The sequence below is a fragment of the Carcharodon carcharias genome, chromosome 2 (genome assembly GCF_017639515.1).
Source record: "Carcharodon carcharias isolate sCarCar2 chromosome 2, sCarCar2.pri, whole genome shotgun sequence".
NCBI classification, from domain to species: domain Eukaryota; kingdom Metazoa; phylum Chordata; class Chondrichthyes; order Lamniformes; family Lamnidae; genus Carcharodon; species Carcharodon carcharias.
The window spans coordinates 208,725,912-208,749,816 of NC_054468.1; the positions used below are offsets into that span (position 1 = coordinate 208,725,912).

At 48.0% G+C, this 23,905-nt stretch overlaps 1 protein-coding gene across 1 annotated transcript in view; it reads right to left on the reverse strand.

Annotated features, from left to right (window-relative positions):
• Positions 1-23,905, reverse strand: part of LOC121288717 (ALK tyrosine kinase receptor-like) — a 172,655-nt gene that overhangs the window by 81,385 nt on the left and 67,365 nt on the right. The window contains exons 9-12 of the mRNA XM_041207475.1: positions 22,618-22,770; positions 22,078-22,176; positions 20,515-20,701; positions 15,266-15,356 (exon numbers count right to left, since the gene is read on the reverse strand). Coding sequence (XP_041063409.1) covers positions 15,266-15,356; positions 20,515-20,701; positions 22,078-22,176; positions 22,618-22,770 — 530 coding nt within the window. The remainder of the gene's footprint in view (positions 1-15,265; positions 15,357-20,514; positions 20,702-22,077; positions 22,177-22,617; positions 22,771-23,905) is intronic.

Here is a 23,905-nt window from a genome sequence, read left to right on the forward strand (position 1 = left end):
CTTGTCAGAAATTGTTGCTTGATTTCCACACAAATAGCCCTGATAACCACCTGACTTTTAGTTAAACAGCAAATTCGGGCCCTTTATCTACTAATTCAGCAGAAAGCTGTCTGCAATGGAAGCATTTGCAAGAGTTCAGCAAAATGGAAAGAGCTAAAAAAATTGAAAGAGAAGGACGTGAGTAAAGAACTATTACAACACAGACTTCCATGAAAAGAGATATCTAATTGATGAATCACCTTAGTTAAAATAATGATGAAAGTTTGTTTAGAAGCACTTATTTAGAAGTACAACATTTTAAAATTGCTGGCACAAAGTGAATGAAAGGGTGCCAGGCAGATCAACAGATACCAAAACTTGACTGTCTGCACCCTTTATACGCCACCCATTCATATGGTTATCTGGCATATTTACTTGGCAGTGATTGGGGAACTGAGCCACTTTAATCCAATTTCAGATCTATGCCATCTCATGTAAAGGCACCAACCATTATCTGAGTAGCATTGCCAGTGTAAGTTGGGGGTAATTACCTCCCTCAATATTTTGCCACTGACTCCTAGCATTAACTAATTTGCAGAATCAGCCAATGTGGTGTCCACACAAGAAAGAATAAACATTCATTTAGAATGTTTCTTCTGATGTCTTTGGGATCTCCCAAGGTACTTTAAAGTTAATGGATCACTTTCTTGAAGGGTAGTGTTACAATTGCAGAGAGACTGATAACTTTTAAAAGAAAGGAATTCCCATGAAGCCAATGGAAAGAAAACCAATGGACAACATTTCACTTTTTCAAATTTTTACTGTAACAAACCAACTAAGATCAACATAATTCATACACTAATTAATAAGTGAAGGATATTTCAAATGAAAAGATAAATTTCACTTTAATTCGTTGATACAACAAAAATAAGCCTCACATCACCTCCTGCACAAATGTGGGACCACGTGCAATCTCACAATCTTTCCAGCTCGGCACCCACTATGTAGGAACTTCCACTTCCCACTCAATCATTCCGACCCGAGTCACATTCACCAGCAGACGTATTCCATCCAAAGTACCCAGGCATAGCTAACACCAGCAAGGCTCACATCTATGAACCCTCTCTCACTCGGGTCCCAACAGCTCTGATAGCACAGAATTCCCAATGAGTCCCTTCTCCAACCCTCTATAGTTGCTCTGGTGAGCTCTGACAATATTGAAACATCAGCAATGGGTCTTGTCTGATCCACCTTCCTTGCCCTATCTGTCTTCAGTTCTATGCTCTTTCCAACTGCATAAAACACACAGCAACACAAGGTGGAATTTTCCATGAATTGCACCAAGCGCGGTGGCGGGCGTGAAAAACGATGCTTTTCTCTCTGGCCACAAGGGTGGATTTTGAGCTTCCTGGTGCGTCCCACCTCATTAATAATGCATGCATGGGAAACTCATTGGATCGCTGATGGCTGGGCTCAGGTATGCCCGCCACGCCATCACCTTATATTGAAAGCACACCAGAGCACAGCCTACTTCATGTACACAGACGAGCACTGCTCCAGGTGACAGATGGCCCTGAAAGCCAAGATGACAGCAGCACCCAAATGTACTGACGCCTTACTGGAGCACCTTTTGGATGCACTTGAGGCTCACCATGATGTTGTCTACCTCCGCTCTGGCTGCAGGAAGTCCACCTGAGTCACCAATCTAGCCTAGAGGTGGTGGGAGCAGCGATCAGCACCAACGGAGCACAGAGGTTGTCAGCCATCCAGTGCAGGAAGAGGATGAATGCTCTCATCCGTTCCATCAGGGTAAGTCAACCACCTCATCACACTCAACACCCAAACCCATCACACACCCGCTGAGATTTCACACCTCAAGGGACAACACCACTAACTCTCACACACACCCTCACATCTCTGTCAGGCTCATATCCTCTTGATCTCACGTCCTCATCCTGTCCATGGCTTTGCCCACCACACAACCATTCCGTACAGTGTCATCTGTCCTGCTCACATTCTCTCCATCTGTTTTCATGCAGGAGAAGCTGGCTCACAACAGCAAAGAGAGGGCCCACACCAGGGGTGGAGTGACCACATTAGGCCCCTCACCCACTTTGAGGAGCATGACATCACGTTGGTTGATGAGGGTGTGGACGTTTCTATGGCAATGGGGAGGTTGGCAGCGAACAGCTATGTGAGGATCCTGCACCAGGTCATCCCTCTCTCAACACAACTATGAGTGCTCTCTCCTGTTTTTGACTCTGCTGCATGCACTAACTATCTCTACTTTGGTTCACATGGAGCTCTGCGAAATGACCAGCGCCCTCAGCCAATCCCTGAGCTCCATCCAGGTCCTCATCCATTGAAGAGCTGGAAATAAGCAGGCCAGAAGATCCGTCACAGCCCCTACCCACACCCTTCACCAGTGCAGAGGCATACACCTTGGTGGCACCTAGATGTAGAGCAGGCTCGGGTTCACAATCTGGTGGTCACTACATGGATATGTGTCCGCAGCAGGAGAAGGCAAGTTCAGCCGAGCTCCCCGGCATTCAGAGGACTGCTGGGGAAGAGGCATCTGTGAGGTCTGAGTTAGATGATGAGCCTCTGGATTCAGTCTTCCAACTTATCCTGGGGAGTCAGCAGAAGGTGGGGGAACATCATGCAGCACTGTTGGAACTCAACAGAGTGGCACATGAGTTGGAGGAGTGCATTCACCTGCTCTCTGATGAGTTGGTGCCCACATGTGCATGCATGGAGGTCTCCATGGGGAGGATAGTGGATGCCATGGACCTTGGTCCAGCAGAATGTGGAGATGCACGCAGACCTGCACTCCATTGTGGTAGCCATGGGTAAGTTCCTGCTGTGGCAACACGAGAGGGAAATGGGGCACCTCGACGTGCTCTAAGTGTTCCTTTCCCTCAAGGAGTCAGGCTGGGGCCCATGGGCACTCAAATGGAGAAGGAGCGGCAGTTGGACACCCTAGGGTCATCCACTCTGGAACCTCGGAGGCTGTCCGCTGCCTCTGAGTCCCTTTTGGCTGTGACCCTCTCAACCTCATCCTCTGTCACCACTGAGGGACAGGGGAATAGCCAAAGCAAGCTGGGATCCTCCAGGCTCGCTAGAAGACACAGGTCTAAGTTGTCAGAGGCAACAGAACCAACCATTGCACAGGCTGTTTCCACCCCTGCTGTGGATGTCAGGGCAGCACCTAGAAGTGGTAGGCCTAGAAAAGTTAAGAAATTCTGATCACAAGTGGTTGCACGGCTGAACACATTTTGCCACTTTATAATCTGAAAATATATTCACTTTCATTGAATAATGTTGTCTTTTAGGTTCATTCACGAGTCTTCCCCCTGCATCCCCCCACACTAGCAGAAGTGAATCTGGGGGGAGAAGTGTGTGAGTGGCAGGGCCTTTCGGAACCTTGTGTAAACACTCTCCCACGCATCCGGAGCCTTCATCCTGCACGCTCATCTCACTGTCCTGAGCATTTTCAATGCTGCCTGCTGGATTCTCTTTCAGTTGTCCATCTGAGCTGACCTGCATTTCTGCCCACCCATTGATTTCATTCCCAAGCAGCACCTGTGTCAATCCAACATGAGGCTCTGCTCACTTTCGATTTGTGTGATATGGTGATCGTTAAGTTTCTGGTAAGCACCCCCATCCTTCCCCTCCCCCAGTCACCCATGTCCTTTCCCCCATCACAGTGGATCCCCCGGCATCAGCTTCCACCCCTCCACTATTACACTATAGACCAAAACCTTCTCTTTCAGGGGTGTCCAGGTGAATGTTCATGTTCCCTACCTTCATGTGAATCCCACTCCCATCCACATTGACCTCCCTGACTTCCTCCTCCCACCCAGAGGGTCCGTGTTTGCCTCCATGTCTCCACTGACCACCCTCGCTGCTCCTTCCACCGGTACCGATATACCCTCACTCTCCCACACTATTGGCTCCCTCAGCCCCTCCCACATACTCACCATTCTGCCCCCATCCCAGCATGCCCAACCTGAGTTTGCTCCCCAGGAGGCTCACATTGATTCCACAGACACTTCACTTGCACGTTCACCTGGACATTCCACCCCCTCCTTACACCTTATCCCCTCCGTACACCTACCTCCTCACTTATACCTTTCCCCCTTCAACTTCACTCCCCAACATCTTCACACGCCCCCCCCCCACCTAATTTACCCCCCCAACACCATCGCCCAACTTTACCCCCACCCCAGCCCCCGCAAACGCTCGGCACATCTCCCTCTCCCCCCACCCCCTTTGCTGCTCATCCATACCTGTTCATGTCAAAGTCCCTGAAGGATGGTACAAGCCCAGGGTGAAGTCCCTGAAGTTCCGAAACAGGTCCGAAGCCTCAGTTAAGTCAAAGCTTCTGTGTGGAAACTTCCCAACTTCTGAGAGCTATTTTGCGGCGGAGTCATACGCGTGAGGATTCACCCAGCATGCAATGCACGTGTTTCTCCAGGGTCCAGTATGTGTAGGCCTCCAGCATCCTCTTCTCCTTGGATGTGTGAGATCTGAACAAGGCCCTAAAGGGAATTTTGCTTGTCATGCTGGTCCAGGTGTGTTCTGGACCGGCATGTTTTCCCAGCGTCATAATGGTAAATCAGGTGTGAGGGGGATGATTCCAGTCGGGTCTTACTTTGCAACCTATTAATGGGATCCAAATCGGTTTCACACTGGCCTCCAGTGGAATTCACGATCCACCATGGCAGAAATCATCGGATGATCCTGCTGTGATTTCACGCCAAAGTGTAACTGATTTCTGTCTCTCCCTTGAATTTTCCCCCTCTGCCCCGCCATGATGCCCTCCACAAACGGGAGTGGAAAATCCCGGCCACAGTTTCTGCTTTATTCTCAGAGACCTGTTTCAATACCAGGATCTGTTTAAGGATCTTGCTATTTCCTCTTTACACAAGTTCTCAGTGTGTTATGAGCCACCAAACAGAAAACTGCTCCATTCAGAGAGAACATGGTTTGTTTCCTCTCACCCGAGTTCTGTGTATTCTGAACTGCCAGACAGAAAACAATGGTGGTTGAATCCAACTGCAATATCTTTATATTTGCCATTTGTGTCTTAGCAGTTAATCCCCATGGCAATCCCAGGTCACATGGACATTTCTTAGGACCTAATGATGTAATAATCAGGAAAGTAATTAGCCCTCTTTCAGACTACTCACTAGCCCATTTTGGTCTTAAAGGGACATTGCACAAAAAGAAAATTTTCTAAAGCACTTGGGTCCTCACAGCAGTCACTGATTTATGTCATAACCAATTTGTGCACATTAATGTCCCACAAACAGCAAATGAAATAAAATTTATCTTTCTCAGCTGGTATTAAGTGTGGGATGAATGATGGCCAGGATATTAGGAGAGTACTTTGCTAATTTGCGAACCATATTTTGGGCTCATTTATGTCAACCTAAACAGTGGAGGTCCTGTTTTAATATCTCATTGAAAATACAGCATCTCCCACAGCACAGCTCAGAAGAGTCATCCTAATTTACATACTTAAGTCCCAGCCTGGTGCTTAAGCTTGTAACCTTCTGACTCAGAGGGGAGTCTGTCAGCTATTGAATCAAATTAGCATAAATATAGGATAGATAACTGATGACTAGTACTTTTATCTTCTTTCCAACTGATCTGTTCCAGCTCCCAATGTCATTGCGCTGCTACATTTCTTATCGTAGACAGTCATTGATGACCATCATGTGGCCATTCTATAGCCCACTATGTGTCAGTAAAAGGAAGTAATTAGCCATAGTAATTGGTTATATCAACTAATAGAGCTGGTGCAAGGATTAAACCCACGTCATTGACGTCATTTTGCATCACACATGAGACATCTAACCAACTGAAATAAGCAAGTGAGCCAGCATCATACAAATTAGTTGTGTTATAGTGATTTTAGGTGTGAAGCTCTCTTAAAATGTAGGCATGCCAAGAGGATCAGTTCAAAGCTGTCACCTGCCTGAGTAGAGGCGTGCATGATAAGGAAAGAAAAAATTGTAACATGGGGTGGAATTTTCCACTTGGAGACTAAGTGTTGTGGCGGGCGGAAGAGTCGGCACTGCTCCCACTGGCCAGCACGTGGGGGGCAGAGGCGAGTTGCTGTGCGAGATAGTCTGCTTTTCATCTCATCGCATATGCAGAAACAAGCAGCAAGTCATATCTCATGGCAGGCCAGGCTGAGATTCATCCACCCTGCCATTACTCATTGGGCTGCATTGTTTCGGGCACCTGATTTGGATGGCACCCGCACACATTTTCACTCTTTGCAGCCTGAGAATTTGTTGTGGCGAGTGATGGCACCCAGAAGAGATAAGTTTTGTGCCCCAAAGTTCAGTGACAAGGGCCTGGAGAGACTTCTTCAGGCAGTGGAGGCCTGGTGAGAGGCCGGATGTTCAGCAGCCTCCCCTCCAAGGTTTGGAGTCGCCAATGTGGTCAGTGCCTGCCGGATTCAGAAGGGGAACTACTCTCCTGTGCAGGAAGAGGATGAACGATCTTATCCACTCTGCCAGGGTATGTCAACTTTCTCCTCAACCTCAACTCACACTCTCAGAAGGCCATCAGGCATGTGCAGGGTTACAGTCCATAGGGATCTCAGATACTATCAAATACTACATCATCACTGATTCTCTCGTATACACTTCGACATCTTCATCTCTTGTCACCTCCTGCACAAATCATGTCTTCAGCCATTACATAGGTCCACTCAGCACACACCGAAAGCATACATGTTTATCATCTGCTTTGGCATCGTCCTGCTCACAGTCTTTATGCAGGACAAGATCACCCATTACGCCAGGGAGAGATCCCAGAAAGGAAGGGTGATGCCAGAGCTCAGGCCACTTTGAAAAGCAGGCAGCAGAGCTGGCTGGCGTTGACAGGGGCCATTCCTGCGTCGAAGGAGAGATCGGTGTCTCCCAACGATCCAGTGAGGCCTCACCCACTAGTCTTCGCCGACCTGCCAAAACTATGAGTGCTCCTCAATGTAGGTGACTATCCAGCCAATCGCTAATTATCTCTTCTCTCTATTACAGGCATCAGCTAAAAAAGGAGGCACACCATCAGCCAGCACACCAGCCTCCAGACCACCTTGGATGAGGATCCTGAGACCCACAAGATGTCGAGCCGTCACTGCATTCACCTGCACCCTCCACCAGCGCAGACACGCACCTCGGTGGGACCCAGCTTTAGAGCTGGCTCAGGGTCACTATCTGGTAAGCACAGTACAGATTCAGGTCCACAGCAGGCAGAAGCAACGACAGTCAAGGTCACTGACACTCGGAGGACTGCTGGAGGTCAGGTTCCTGCTGAGTCTGAGTCCGATGACGAGCCTCTGGAAGCGGCCCTCAGAGAGATGCTGGAGCTCCAAATACAGGCAGGGGTTTAGCGGGCAGGGTTGTCAGGGGCCATCAGCAGATTAGAATGGAGGATGGAGGAGTCTGTCCACGTCCTGTCTGATGATGTGGCTCTGACATGCCAGTGCATCGAGGTCACCATCGGAAAAGTGGCAATTGTTAAGGAGTCCCTTGTCTAGCAGAACGCTCAGTTTCTGTTAGATAAACACTCAGACCTGGACACCATTGCTATAGCCATGAGTGAGATCCATCAGTGGCTATGTGAGAGGGGAATGGACACTTCAATCTCCCCCCAGGAGTCCCTTCTCCTTAAGAAGTCGAGGAGGGGCCCTCGAGCACCCACAGGGAGGACACCCTGGGGCAATCCACCCAGGACTCTCCAGGGCTGTCCAGTCGGTCCAAATACCTTCTGTTTGTGACCCCATCAGGTCGAGGAGGGTGTACCTGCCCCACAACAGGAGACCCAAAATAGGCTAGGGCCCTCCAGAGGATGCCCGCCAAGGACATCACAGACTACAGGGCAAAGCAGTCAGCAGGCTGCTTCTACCTCTGCTGTGGCTGTCAGGGATATACCTAGACGTAGCAGTAGGGTAAGAAAAGTTAAGAAATACTGAGAGCACAATGGTGACATGGGTGTTCACTCACTGTATATATTTTTCACATCTGTAGATAAATTTTGCTTTTCTGAAAGTCTCATCTAGTGAATGGCTCTTCTACCTGATGTAATGCTCCGAGGTCAGCTATCGTGTCCCTCAGGTCTATATTGTTTCTCACAATCTCAGTATGGTGAGTCACCCTATGTCCATGGCAATGACATGAACAAAGCCAGCTGCCCTATCAACATGGTGGTTGGGCAAAGCATATCTTAGACTTGTGTTTAAGGATCAAATCATGTGGCCTCATGACTCTAGATTTTGCAGTTTTCTTTGTTCTCCTGATACTGTTGCACTGAACTCCGGTCTATGTGGATGTTATAGGTTTTAATGGTGATCCGCACCGGAGTCAATTTTTCAATGGCCTCAATGTAATGTCTTTCAGTCTTGGGCGTGGGTTACATTTCAAGTAATAGTTGGGGATCTTAGCTGTTCCTGGCAGCCTGTAGCATGGCCACGTTTATGGCAAGAGATCACCCCTAAAGTAGTTCCCACTTTCCACCTGCATGATGCAGAGCTATGTACCTAGCACTTGGTGACTCCTGAAATGTCTGCTAGACAACCACAACTATGAGATTGGAGGCCTGTGTCTTGCCTCATGATGCCGACCTATTAAAAGGCAAGATGCAGGTTTGCACCTGAAGGTCTGGCTAGCGTGGCTTGACAGGATCCCTGAGCTAGCTCCCTGAAGGGCAATCAACATGGTTATCTGATCATGACAATGCCACCAGTGTCGCAGGCTTCCTCGTGTATATCTTAAACTGCTGGATGAAAATGTGGAGGCCTCAAATGGGATCGCAGCAAAGCTCCACTACATCTGAAGTGCGCACGTTATTATCGATAAAGTTATTAAGTAATGCTTAACTGCTGTGTCGAGATTAACTGGGCTACCTCACACCCAGATACCAAGGCAATGCTGGACGTGTACTTGGGAAGCTCCAGATGAAGGCTGGGTCATGAGTGCTTATCAATGATCTGACGATGGTGCTGCTGAAGCTCTCCCTGTGCAAACAAAGGTCATCTGACTCGCAGGCTCACATCCATGACTGAGAGTGACAGATCACAGAGTCCTAAAGAACAATCTCATGCTGGGGACTCAATATGAGGATGCGGCCAGAACATTATTCTTGCATGAGGGATGGCCTGTGGAGAGATGCTGCAGCCTGGATTCAGAGCAGTACTCAGACGGTCAAGCGAGAATCAGTGATTGATGGTTGTCCTCCTTGAGGCACCTTACAACACTCCAGTCATACTACCACGAGTTCATTGAGGTTTGCAGTGCTGTTCCTGCCTCTTAAAGGCTGCCATCATCAGTGAAATGATGGCACGAGACTTGAGAAGACTGCATCATGTCTACTTGCTTCACAGTGAGCACTGGTGTAGTTCTTCAGAATGGCCAAATGCTCCGCAGGCTGCCTAGCCTTCCAAGAAAAGACCATTGTCACGCAAGATAGTGACTACTCATTTTGAGATTGATGTCGGTGTTAGTGTCAAGCCTGCATGGAGGGCAGAGGTGAAAGAGGCTCATATGAGCTAGTCTTCTTCATCTTCCTGGAACCTTGTGGCTAGAAGGATCTCATGGGCATGTCTTCCATGTCATGACTTATGGCCTCTTCCTGTGGGGCTTCCATATCCTTGTCCTCATTGAATTCATCAGTTTTGACATCCTTCTCATTGGAGGTGATGTGCAGCTCCTCCATCTCTCCAGGTGGCAACTCATCCCCTTTGGAGCACCAGATTGCATAGAGCACAGCAAATACAATGTTGCAGGACACCCTCTGGGTGCCTGACCAGTCCAGATGAAATTTATCTTCAACATGCCAATGGCCTGCTGAATCAGGAGCATGCTGCAGAACGATCTGCACCGTACCTCTCCTCTGAAGCACTCTGTGGCCACCGAATGGGTGTCATTAGCTATATCTTTTGGGGGAAGCTTTTATCACCAATGAGCCAACCCTGAATGTGCTAAGGGCCCTTAAAGATCTGTGGCATCTGCGAGTGACTCAAGATATAAAAGTCATGTGAGCTCCCCGGGTATCTAGCATGGACCTGCATAATCTGCTTTTGATAATCACAGATCAGCTGAACTTTGAGAGAGTGGAAGCCTTTTCTATTGATGAATTGTTGTGGCTGCTGCCAGGGAGTTCTTCATGCCATATGTGTGCAGTCAATGGCACCCTGCGCCTGTGGGAAGCTGAATATCACTGCAACTCCCACTGCTCTGGTAGCCTGGTTTGATTCATCCAGGGAGAACTGGAAGTAATTGTAAATAGGGCATCAGTGACCTCTCGTATGCATTTATGAGCAGAGGATTGTGATATTCCACAGAGGTCCCCACAGGAACCCTGGAACGAGCCACTCGCAAAAAAGTGGAGTGCAGTGGTCATTTTTAGAATCATTGGCAATGGATGGCCTACCAGTCCATGCGGCGTCAGATCCTCCTGAAGAATGTGGCATATGTGAGCCACCACATCCCTTGACAGGCGCATTGTCTCTCATTCATCTGCAAGTATGAGAGGTGTCTTCGGTACACCCTGGGTCGTGCCAAACACCTCCGTGGAATTGACGTCTCCTCCTCAACTTCTGGGTCTCCATGGGGCCCCCCTGGCTCATGGTCCGCAGGGCGAGGCTCTTCCCTTTGCCCTGCCTGGCAGCGATGGGCCCTTCTTCCCCTCCTCAATTACATGAGATCCACGAAAAAGGCAGCATTGCCTGCTGCCTCCATTCTGCACTCCTCCTGTCGTCTGTGGAAAAATTGATCAGAGAGGTGATCAAACCTGACCCTGCAATGATCACCTTCCAAACTACAGGGTCATTGTGAAGCCCTTGGCCAGGATTTTCCGGTGGTTGGGCGGGCTCGGTGGGCAGGCCGGGTCAGGAAACTGCCAGGCACAATCGGGAACCGACCGCGATTTCACACTGGTGGGCCAATTAAGGTCCAACCAACATGAAATGCACGCTGCAGTGCTCAACACTGCCTGTGTGTCTGTGTGTGTGTGTGTGTGTGAGTGTGTGTGTGTGAGTGTGGTGGTGGTGGTGGGGAGGAGGGCGAATGCGGGAGTTTGCTCATGCCTTTGAGTGCATGCAGGAAAAGCTCCCTGAGGCACAAAGCTGCCTCAGGGAGATGAAGATTTTTGAAAATAAAATAGAAACATTTTAAAAATGTTAATAAAATGTCCCCTCTCATTAGTTTGAAAAAATTTTAATGACTGATCGAAACCTCATCCATGAGGTTTCACAAAAATTCCAAAGGCCATTTGGCCTTTTTGCCTGCCTGCCAACCGTAAGTGAAAAGTTTCACTTAATTAGATCTTTAATAGGCCTGTTAATTGTTAGTGGATGCGCTGCCGACTCCTGTGCGCACCCACCGACCAAAACATCACGCGAGTGCATGATGGTGTCGGGACGCTCGCCTGACGTCATCGCGCATCTTTATGCGCTCGATTGGGTGGGGGCGCGTGCCCACCCGACGAGCACAATATTCTGAACCTCGAGCTGCCCTCATTCCAGGCATTTCATCCCAGATCCTCCCTTGCAGCTGTAGAACAGCTTTAAGGTTCACTGGAAGCTGAGTTTCCCCCACACCCCAGGCATGATAGTGCATTCACAAAGGGGGTTGGATCTGGACAAGTGCAGCAAGGCACCATCAGCCTCAGTCAGGCACTGTCAGGCCTCCGCTTTTGGAGCAGACTAGAGCCCAGTTTTGCATTAATGTAATGACTGTAAAGCCTGGATCTCTCAGTTGCAATATGTAGCGTCTTTGGACTATGTTAATTTGTAGTTTAGCCATGGCCCCTTTACAGTTTGACCCTTCTGACTTTGCACATTCTTATGAGAGGGACAATGGTCATTCATATCCATTCAACATTTGGCCACAAGCTGTAATTGACTCTCACAAGAATGCAGACCATGAGCCCTCCCCCTCCCTGGACTGGGACCAAGACACGTGTGCCAGGCAGAGCCTTGCAGCATGGCGTGCCCTGCCAGGGCTGTCTTTGCTTTCTGGCTCCAACTACATGGTATGCACTGCCACAGGATTGCCTCAGACTTTTTCCCTCTTTTCCTTTATCTCCCCCGAATCATGTGTCTCCATCTGCCCCTTCCCTCCCAGGCTCCAGTCACCCCACCAAAACCCCCAAAGTCAAGTGTGTACTTTCCAGCCCCTTCCCTTGCCTGTGTGTAGCCTCACCACCACACAAACTCCCCCCCCCCCCCACCGCAGTCAAGTGGTGCCTTCAGTCAGAGCAGTTGCGAGAGCAGTGCGGTGAAAGGCAGGCAAACGCAAACCTCAAGGTCACAAATGAAGTGCAGTTCGCCAGGTGCTGGTCTTGATTCACATCAGTCTAATTAGCTGCCGGCATGGCCATTGGATTTGGTGTGGGAGCGTGATTCTGGCGAGCTGGGTTTTCACTGAGCACTCATGAGATGCATAGGCATGCAAAGCTGGCCCCTGACCCATGGTGAAATCTGGGAGGGGAAAATTGCAATCTGTTTTTACACCGGTGGAAAACTGACTTTTGGCTGCACGCCGAATTTCCTGGTCCTGCCCACCATGATGCCTGCCGCTGACGGGACTGGAAAATCCCACCTATGGTGGAAGGGTGTTGGTCAGCAATGAAATTACAACAGTTCGACAAAGGCCACATTTTGCAGACCGTCTGTTGCAAGGCTCTATTGTGTACCTTGTCAGCTTCCTTAAAGATCTAACATCTTTTTGATCATAGTATCTGTAAGTCCCATGTACAGCATTGCCCTTGGTCACCAGGCACCAGGCTGCCAGGCATAGACTTATGGACAGGTATACTAGTAATCTAAGCAGGATAGTCCTCCTCACATTCACATAGCGGCACTTTATTTCAGATTTCCAGTATCCGCAATATTTTGCTTTTGTAGTAGTGTTTCTACTGCGCTGTTAATGGACTCGGCTTTTGGGCACTGCAATGGTTCAACACTTGCCCACACATTCCACTTCTCTGCCTCCAGATTTATTTTGTCAGTCTCTTTTTTCTTGTAAAGGCCGCAACAATTTTTGCCTCCATAAGGCATTATGACTTCTGGTTGACTGAATAACAGAACTAGGAAGTAGTGCTGCATTATGTTAACAACGATAGAACATCAGTGTAATTAGAACAACAAAGGGTATCTGAAATGATGCCACTTTGTACACTCTTTTAGCAAACTCATTAACCTACTCATTGTTACAAAATCACATGGCAATTACAGACGATGAAGGCCATTCAGCTTAATTCATCCATCCAGAGAGCTCCTAACATATTGTGACACCTAATTTCTCCTTAAATGGTCGTTTTTCTTCAATGATTAAACAACTTTATTTATAAAAGATGGGTTGAGAGCATGGCCTTTCCCTGTAATTTGTAGATTATGTAAGCACCTTTACTGCTGTCCGTAGTTTTTCTATAATAACTGTTCTGCCCCAGAAGGCTGTGGAGGCTCAGTATTTAGTATATTCAACACCAAGATTGATAGATTTCTAGATATTAAAAGTATCAAGCGATAGAAGGACAGTGCAAGAAAATGGCGTTGAAGTAGAAGATCAGCCATGATCTAGTTGAATAGTGGAGCAGGTTTGAGGGGCTGAATGGCCTACTCCTGCAGCTACCTCCCATGTATGGGCCATTGTTTACGTAGCTGATAATATTAAAAGATCACTGATCTTAGAAATTAATACCATATACCTAGTGAAATTTTTGGGTTGAACATAGTGAGTGATGTCAGTGGTGAGGAATGCAATATTTTTACTATTTCCGGCAGTCAGGGTCAAGCATTGTTAGGTTAATAGTCTGATTAGATGCAGACTAAGGCCCCCTTTAATCTGACTGGAACAATGTGCCTCTGTATAAACCTCATCACCCCCTCCTTCCCCACAGCACAAGGATGATATTCTTCCAATTGGTCTCAGTTAGATTCAAACTCAGGTTCCTGAGGTGAAAGAATGGCACAATAACTCATGTAATCCCATTATGAAGATAGAAAAAAAGCATGTTCAACCATTAAACATTGCTATGAGCAAGTCTGCAAATGTTGTTGAGTACATGACAGAAAACAAAAATCATCAACGCTGGCTGATGCCAATCTGTAATGTCATACAGAGTGAACAGAAGTCATCACATGCAATGTTAGAACAACTGCGGCATTCACCTCCTCATGATCAGTTTTCGAGAACACTTACTGTTTAACTGGTCATTTTCTCAGAAGGAGAATGGCAGACAGAATCAGGACAGGCAGTCTAACCCACTGCCTTCTCAGGAAGCTTATTACTTTCAAAGGCATCCTTTGATAGGAAAACGTGTCTGGCAAGTTCTTTCTGTTTATGTGGCGAGGGACAAGAGTCAAAAAAGCCAATGATATCATACACACAAATGAGATGAAGCACTGCATTAATACATAAGGGCTGGATTTAAAATAGCCCATTGCAGCCAGGCTCACTTAATTATGGGAAAAAGCCCAGCATTAGTCTCCCAATGGCGGAAAACTTCTCTCGATTAAGTGGGATAGAAGAAGGGGCTGCCACAGGATTCCCAGTCACCAGCGGAGGTGGTCAATTAGGCTCACTAATGAGCCAAATGAAACCCATTACCCCTGAGCCCACTGCAACTTAGTTGTGGCTCAGAGATTAAATGGGAGCTACATGGCTTTCTTGTACCCTCGGAAAGCTGCCCAGCAAACCCTGTTGGTCTTCCGTGATTGTCTCTCTATATCAGGCACTCTGTGGCTAATCGAGAGACCGGGCATCATGAAGGTGTTGAGGGGGAGCCACTCCCATGCCCTTGCCTCCAACCCCCTCCTTCCCCATGACCCCACCCCACCCTCACTCACCCATGGCGTAGAGTCTTACAATTATCCTGTGCCTCTGCTGGGCACAGTGCCACCAGAGCCAGAGCTGCCAGCCTCAGATTGGCTGGCAGCTCTTGGCCGACAGAACTTCGGCCACTGGGGACCTCGATCACAGAAAGGCCTGCCTGTGGCCACTTAAATGCCTGAAAGGCACTTGATTCCGCTGGGCCTCCCTCACAGAACTGACGGAGGATTCCCACTGGTTTTCCGACTGGTGGGCGAGAGCCCCATCGGCCTGACAAAAAAGTGTTTTAGAGGCAAAAATAGTGGAACAGAATTTTCACAAAGATGGCGGTGCCTCTTATCAAAAGAAAAACGGCACTACAAAATAGAATGTAGCCGCATAACACTTTAAAATTAACATGTGATTAAAGACACCAATGGAAATCACAAGGTTCCTACCTTCACTGCGACTTGCAAAGGGCTGGGTTCACCAGGGATACCAGTCACTTGACCTTCATACACCTCACCAAAGGCTCCATGGCCCAGGCCCCTATTAGGAAAATCATTCTGTCAACACTAGTCATTTCCAACTAATAAGCAGCCAATTACAGCATCTACAAGCTTTAAGAGAATCAATGTTTGCAATCCCACACTTCTATTAGAATAAAGATATCAATGGTGAGTAAATGTTGCGATTTGTGATCACAAGAATGAATCAGGTTATAAACTCTTTAAAATAAAGAAAGCTGTTTCTATTTTTAAAAGCATACTTGTACCAAAATATCACCAATTTTTAAGTAAAATGAATAAATGTCATTTTGAATGACAGTGCTTGACAGGTTTGATTAGACATGCCTAAATCCAGCATCAGCAGAGAGGTATTTATAGTCTACACCTGTGAATTCAGTCATTTAATTCAAATTATTTGATCATTCAATTTTTAGCTCTAAACTTCCAATTTGCTGTGTATTTCACATGGTCTAGTTCAGATTCCTGTCTAATTCATGCTGTTTAAATGAAAAAAAAAAAATGACTGAATAATTAGGAGTGGGTTGTACATGCCTCTGCAGTTAACAAGTTCTCCAAATAGGAAATTGCAATGATTAATTTTAACCCAATAACCTGTTCTTATTTATAAATAGCCACTCACTATTGAAGCTGACAAATAATTAGGATTTACTTACGTAGCAGAAATAAAAGCTGTTCGTGAAGTCAACCTTTTCATTACTGGACTCAGTTTTCTTTTTTCTTTTGTCTGGATATTTTTCAACTATTTCAACTCCGCTGGTCAGGCCATTGTATGCTCATTTACTTGGGTGTATTTCAGTTAAACAGTGAAGTTGTTAGTGGACTAGAGAGGCCTTTATACATAAACTATTTGTCCTCCATTACTGTAGTGCATCACTCCAGGATTACCAGAACAAAAAAAGTCCTCTGGAAATCAGTAATCTCTAGGGGACCTAAATGAATAAGCGCACAGGGTCTGACAAGGTTCAAGTTAATTAAATAAAGAGAACGACCCATCTAATTGGGATTCGCTTCTCAAAATCCAGTAGGACCACGCATATTATGATTAAATAATTAGAAGCCTAAGTCAAATAGGATGGTCACAAAAGTATGAATTTAACTGATTTTAGCTAATGATAATGGATTCTATCTTTTAAGTAGAAATATAAAAAAACTTACAGTACACAAAGTGGTCGCTCTACCTATCATCCCTCCTTTCAGGACCTCCCTGAATGTCTGCACTTCCACAGGGACCCCTCCTGCCCTGTCTTGTGCACCCCAGCCTTCACCCACCTGTCGAACCCCCTCCCACTCACTGGGGCCTCGTCTCCTGACCTCGCTGAAAACCTCTCCCTACTTATCTGTCATCTGGCTCCTTTCTCACCTTCATCAAGGACAGGATGCAGGCCTACCAGAGGCCACTGCTCCTGGTGGAGCCTCTTACTTCCCACTTACACATAAAAAGGGGATAATGTCTCAGTGCTGCTGGACTAGAGAGGACAAAAGTAAAAATCACCTCATGCTGTTCCAAAGCACTGACCTCTGCTGAGAGGGGATGCGTGTGAGACTGGCTTTGCTTTGATGTTCTCCTGCAGGAAATTGAGCTGCCAATGCCCTTGCGCATGAACATGCCTGAAGAATTATACCCAGTGCTATAGAATGTGTCTTAAGGGATGAGGAAATTTGAGGGAAAAATAATAACAAAAATAACTGTTTGGTTGTTTATGTTTGTTCCTTACCAACAAGTATCAAGAAAAACTGAGCAACTGCAAAACACCAAGGCCTGAGTTATTTCCTTGGCCTGGGCCCGGGAGCGGTTGGGAAACAGGCCCACGATCGCGATTTCACGCTGGCTGGCCAATTAAGGCCTGCCCAGCGTGAAACGCGTCTTCCCAACGGTCAGGAAGGGCCAGGTGGGGGCAGGAGTCTCCCCAATGTTGACCTGGCAGGCGGTTTAAAATTGGTAGAAGCAGCTTACTGAAGGCTGCCAGGGGAGAATCATTCTGTGGTCTGGAGACTGGAGCAATGGCCTCAACAGCGGCTGGGGGTCAGGCAGGAGGGCAGGTCGGGTGGGTACTCCGATACCAATGCAGATACCAGCACCTCAGTGAGCATTAGATCATTGGCTAGAATGTTGGTGCACAGCAGTGAGGACACTTCACACTCACTTGAGGAGCAGACTGAGGCAGAGAGTGCCCAGGGTGCCGGCATTTGGAGGACTGCTGGAGATCAGGACGATGCTGAGACGAAGGCAGGTGATGAGCCTCTGGATGCTGGATGTCCAGCGGAATGTGCGGGAGGATCTGGCATGCAGGAGATCCATGAGGGTATGCATGACTTGGTCTCTATCTTGGAGGAATCACTGAATGCACTGCCTCCTCCATTGAGAGAGTGGCAACTCTCATGGAGAGGCAGCTCCAGGGACAGAATGAGGGGTTCCTGGGGTTGCACCTGGACTTGCAAGCCCTCACACAGGCAATGACCTCAGGTGGTATCCCAGCTAGGTGCCCCTCTATCAATGGCAAGCAGGGAGGTCCAGAGCGACCTCATATTGGCGCATGACCTGTTTGTCATCTCTGCATACTCCTCAGGTCACTCTGGATGATGGCAGCAGCTCCTCTGCCCCTCTGCCAGTGACCGTGGCATCTGATGAGCTGCAATGACTGGGGTGACGCCAGCCGTGGCACTGGCTGCTCCCTCCCTGGTGGGGCCAGTACAGGCTCCACTGGCCAGAGGATGACTGCCAAGGTCATCATGGCCAACAAGACACCGGAGTCAACAAGCTGCCTCCAATGCCACTATCAGCGATAGGGGGGCACCAAGACCCAGCACTCACAAATGTAAGTTTACGGCACCATGAGAACAAGAGGGACGGGTCATGGGTGATCTTCTGTTCTGCCATGTTTTATTTATGTGTTTACTGGTATGGGCACTAACACCAAATACGGTAATGTTCATTTGTTTTGAGTGTAAAAATTATAGAAATTTTGCTTTTGTCTTAATGGGCTGAGTATGCTTCACCTTTTTATTTTCTTGGAGCAGGGTACGCCAGTATCTAATGCTGGACATGAGTGGCTCTAAACCTTTTGCACAGGTACTGAGTGGACTTTGGGTTCAATTGAAAGGGTCATTTCAGACATCCTGGATGGAGGCTGCAGCCCTGGCATGAGGTGGAAGCAGGTCTTTGGCAGCCTAGCTGAAGGAGCGTTAGATCAAGGCATCCTTGGTGACCCTGGCTCCCTGAAGGATGCAGAGGTCTGCCTCCACACCCTCAGCGTTCTCCTCACTGTGCTCCTCTTCTGACTCACTACCGGATTCATCCTCTGTGGCCTGCGGAGCTGCCTCAACATCCTCTTCCTCCAGGGACAGAGCGAGATTGTGGAGAGTGCAGTGTGCAACCACTATCAGTAACACCCGTTCTGGGGGCTATTGTAGTGCGTCCCCTGAACGGTCCAGGTATCAGAAGCACATCTTCAGGAGACCTATAGTCCTCTCTATCACCGCCCTTGTGATAATGCTGCTCTGCCTCTGTTCTTGTGTGGTGGAGAGGCGTCATAAATCACCTTTTCAACGGATAGCCCTTGTCACCCAGCAGCCATCCATCCAGTCGGGCTGGAAAACTGAATAACCTGGATGCGGGGGAGCCCAGCAATCGCTGAAAACCCTCCGGCTCGTTCAGCCTGGCTGGCCTCGTCCGTACGGAAAAGAGTAAATGTCATTACCTGCCTGAACAGAGCTTCTGTCACCAGCTTGATGCAACTGTGGACAGCTGACTGGAAGACTCCACAAAGATCCCCCGCTGACCCTTGGGAAGAGTCAGAGACATAGAAGTTGAGGGCCACTGTGACCTTCAGAGCCACTGGCAGTTGGAGGTGATCCCAGGCTCAATCATATGACAAATGGAGGTCACAGTCTCCATGGAAAGATGGAGCCTCCTTCGGCATTGCACCTCGGGCATATTGAGGTAGCTGCATCATTGCCTGTAAACCCGGGCAGCAGGATAATGGCGTCTTCTGTGGCTCTTTATGCCTTGGACTACCTGCTGGCTCTGCGCCCCTTGTGCCTGCGCCTCTCCTCCCACAGATCCATCCCTTAGAAGCTGCATTGGGACAGCTGGCCCCTCTCCCTTTTGCCCTCTCTTCCTCCTCAGACGAGGTGCCACCAGCAGAGACCACAATCCCCATTACCAGAGTTACAGAAGGCTGTCTGATACCTGGAAGGTTCTACACGGTCAAAATTCTCCAGGGGCCTTGGAGAAAACAATGGCCAGGAATTTCCCCTGGGCGATTTGGGGGCAGGGCCTGCTCGCCGAGGGGAAAATGACGCGGGATGATGTCGGGAGGAATCCCCGACATCATCCCGGTCCATTTAAATTTTTATGAAGGCGGGTGGATAGCGAGATCAGCTGACCTGTCAAGGGCCAATTGAGGCCATTAACAGGCTAATTAAAGTAAGTAAAGACCTGCCTGGCCAAGCTTAAGGCTGGCAGGCAGGCCAGGAGCCCCAGCGGGGTCCAGATTATTCATGAAACTTCATCCCCGTTTCATGTCCGTTTTGTACAAAATTAATAAAGTTTATGTGTTCTTTATTAACATGCGTAGGCCTTAATTGGCCAGCCCACTTAAAGTGGCGGCGGGGCCCACTTCAGTGGCGGGGGTCGGCTGGCCGCCCACCGCTGAGCCGGTGGGGCCCGCAAGCCATCCGAGGGCAAGATTCTGCCCAATGTGTCCTGAAATGAAGCCTATAAAAGGTAAGAATGAAGCTCAGAACCAAGGTGAAGCTGTCAAGTTCAAATAAGCTACCAGCAGCAAACCATCTCCTAAACTCCTCACTACTCACAACGGCAATGCTGCTGACCCTTTTTGTCTCGCCCTTGGATGAGGTTTTGCAAAACGTGGGCTGCCTGCCTGCCCATTTTGCCTGTGCGATGAGCTCGAAATCGTGTGGGCAACGTAAAATCGAGAACAATTGCCTTTTTATTGGTCTTAAGTGGCCTCTTAATTGGTGGCGGGCACGGCCCTGAAACCCATGAAATGGCCGACCTGAAGACTGCTTGCGTGGAAGACGATGTCGGGACGCTCGCCCAACGCCATTTCACGCCCGATCGGGTCAGGCACGCGCTCTCCTGCAAGGCGTAAAATTCTGCGGCAGGTAAAAGTAATGAAGCCATGGCCCCAAACGTTAACTTTCCTCTGACTCACCTGATGAGGATAATGTTTTTCCGGGAAACCTCTTTGAGATCGCTGATGGAGGTAGTTTTCCCAGCAAAGCAGTAGTTGGGATTGTAGTCAGTCATGATGGTGGAGGTTCGCAGCTTGCTGAGCTTGTAATCAGGACTCTGTAGCTCCATCTGCATGGCTTGCAGCTCTTGGTGCTTGAGGCGGTATACTACAATGAACATTATTTAAAAGGAATTATTTCACCAACACACAAAGAAAAAAGGCATCGACTAGTAATGAGGAAGTGTGGGTCTTACTTGAAATCTTAAAAAAAAAAATCACAAAATGTTGGAAATACTCAGCAGGTCAGGCAGCATCTGTGGAGAGAAAAACAGGGTTAACGTTTCAGGTCTGTGACCTTACATCAGCAGCTTTCTGATATCGTCACAGACCTGCAACTTTGGGCGGAGTCTTGTGCCGGTAATGGGGGTCTTGCAGAGCCAGCGAGACCCCCACACCGCCTCTTTCTGGGAAGGCCCACTGGTAGTGCGTGCCAATCAGGCAGTTGACAAGCAAGTGGCGGGCTTTTCCCCGGGATCAGGACCCAGGTCCCGCCTACCAAGAGTTTCCGGCCAATCAGAGGCTGGCAGCTCTTTTGAACGGCAGGACCACTGTGGCTGCTGCTGGAACGACACCCACCTGAGGCCTGGGATCCAGGCCACAGGTGAATGAAGGTGGGAGGGGGTTCACGGGGGAGTGGGACTTAGGGGAGTCGGCAACCAGGGCAGGAATGTTGCTCTCAGCAGGCCCCCCGATGTCGGGTCTCTCGATCAGGCACTGAGCGCCTTTGAATGAGGGGAAGCCCCGGGAACCGGCAAGCAAACACACCAGGCTGTGCTTGTTATGCATGCTGCACGATGAGCCCCCTGTTTGCTGCAAGGGCCTCAATTAGTGGCAGGGCAGGAAGGTGGTCCTCGGGCCTTCCCGCCACAGATTCTATCAGGTGGAGGCAGGAAGGTAGCAGGGTCCCCATCCTCTACCCTGATACAATATCTCCCCTGTCACCAAACTTGCCACGAGGGAGGGCACAAGATTCTGCCCTTTATCTTTGTTTCTCTCTCCACAAAGGCTGCTTGACCTGCTGAGTATTTCCAGCACCTTCTACTTTTATTTTAGATTTCCAACATCCGCAGCATTTTTGCTTTTACATTCTCACTCATCTTTTTTTTTGGTGCTCCCCAGGGTAAGACTCTGATAACACTTAAAGGCAGCTAGCGACTCTTAAACAGGAGGTGTACGGCAACTGCAGACAGCAGGGAACACTGACAAGTGAAAAATGGTTGTGAGAGATCTAAGGCACCAGTTTGCCAATAGAGCGTTTGGGGGCCTTGCTCCAGGTGTTCAGCAGGAGAAGCAACCCTCTGAAGGACACAAAGCCCTCCAGGAACACCTCTGCCGCCACTGCCTCCGAGGCCATTTCTTCAGGGCAAGTAGCTTTTACCGAAACTGGGACAGAGGGACCTAATTTGGCTTGTCAAAATATACTGGATGAGTAAAAGGGATCCGTGCACATTTCACCACAATGTTCCAAAGGGCTGAACTTACCGATCATGATTCCTGAGAAGGCAAGCAACAAGGCTGCCACCACCACTGACAACACCACTGAAAGCACTAGAGAGAGCGGCAGGTGACCCTCTGGGGGTGCTAGGAAAGAAGAAAGATTGTGAGAAAATTACCAGTAAAACAGCAAATAATTTAATTCCATTCCTTGTCTTCCCTGTTTCCATCCTATTCCTATTTCTGAACCCACACATTGGCCTTTGCCTGTCCATACTTGGCTGGGAGAGTTTTCAGAGGGCTCCAGGTTGCAGAACTCTTCACGACTATTAGCCATTCTTCACCTGTACTAAGACAACAGGCTTCAGTTTGATTGTGCGGCTTGACGCTCTATTCAGTGTTTCTTACCTAAGATATGTCAGTGTTCAGCAGTGATGTCACAGGATACAGCAAAATTTGTACAATACATCTATTCTTTCAGAAAATAAATTCAGCTTTTATTTTGGCAATGATGATGATTAAACTTGCATTATTTGGGATAAATCTGAAAGCGAGTGAAAAAATAACCATGTCAAAAATGATACTCACAAATGCAGGTAACACTGTCTGGAGCCAATATTTTTCCCGATTCACACAAGCAGATGAGTTCTTCTTTAATGTGGTCAAATACACAGTCATTATGTTCGCAGTGGCTGCAATTTAAGTGCAGCACAATTTCAACCTCCCCATGGCTTTCTGTCACTGTGTAGAGAGAGAAACAAATACAAAAAAGAAACAGTGTGAGAGATAATAGATTGATAGACTCATAGACATTTACAGTAAAGAAGGAGACATTCAGCCCATTGTGTCCACACCGGCCAACAAAGATCTGACTACACTAATCCCATTTTCCAGCACTTGACCCATAGCCCTGGAGGCTATGGCAACACAATTGAATATCTAAATACTTCTTTAATGTTAGAAGAGTTTCTGACTCAACCACCCTTTCAGGCAGTGAGTTCTAGACTCCCACCACCCTCTGGATGAAAAAGTTTCTCCTCAACTACCCTCTTAGCCTTCTACCTCTTACCTTAAATCTTTGTCCCCTGGTTATTGATCCCTCTACTAATGGAAAAAAGGCTTTCCTATCCACCATACCATGTCCCTCCTTTATTCTACCCACCAATGCTTTCTCATGCACTCTCTTAGCTTTCCTAATTTCCTTTTTAAGTTCCCCTCTGCGCTTTTTATACTCCTGTAGGGACTCAGCTGTATTGAGCCCTCAGTATCTGCCTTAAGCTTCTCTTTTTTCCTTTATCCTAACCTTTATGCCCCTTGACATCCAGGGTTCTACGGACTTGGTCCCCTCCTTTGTCTTTATGGGAACATATTTGCCCTGTCTTCTCGCTATTTCCTCCTTGAATGCCTCCCACTGGTCCGGCACAGTTTTATCTGCAAGTAGCTGCTCCCAGTCCACTTGAGCCAAATTGTATCTCATCTTAGTAAAATTGGCCTTTCCCCAGTTTAGAACTTTTATTCCTGGCCCAACCGTATCCTTTTCCACAACTATCCTAAATCTAACTGAATTATGGTCACTATCTTCAAGATGCTCCCCTACTGCATTTTTTACTTCTCCCCATATGGCTTCTTTTGATAATTCTTCCAAGATATCGTTCCTCCTCACTGCTATAAATGAGTCCTTGATCAATATTGTCACGCCCTCTCCTATCCCCCTCGCCATCTCGTCTGAATGTTGAGCTGCCAATCCTGTCCTTCTTTTAGCCAGGTCTCGGCCATAGCTATGATATCATACTCCCACATGCCTATCTGTGCCCTCAGCTTGTCTGTCTTATTCTCAGGCTCCTTGCATTAGAATATATTCCATTTAGCCTTGCTA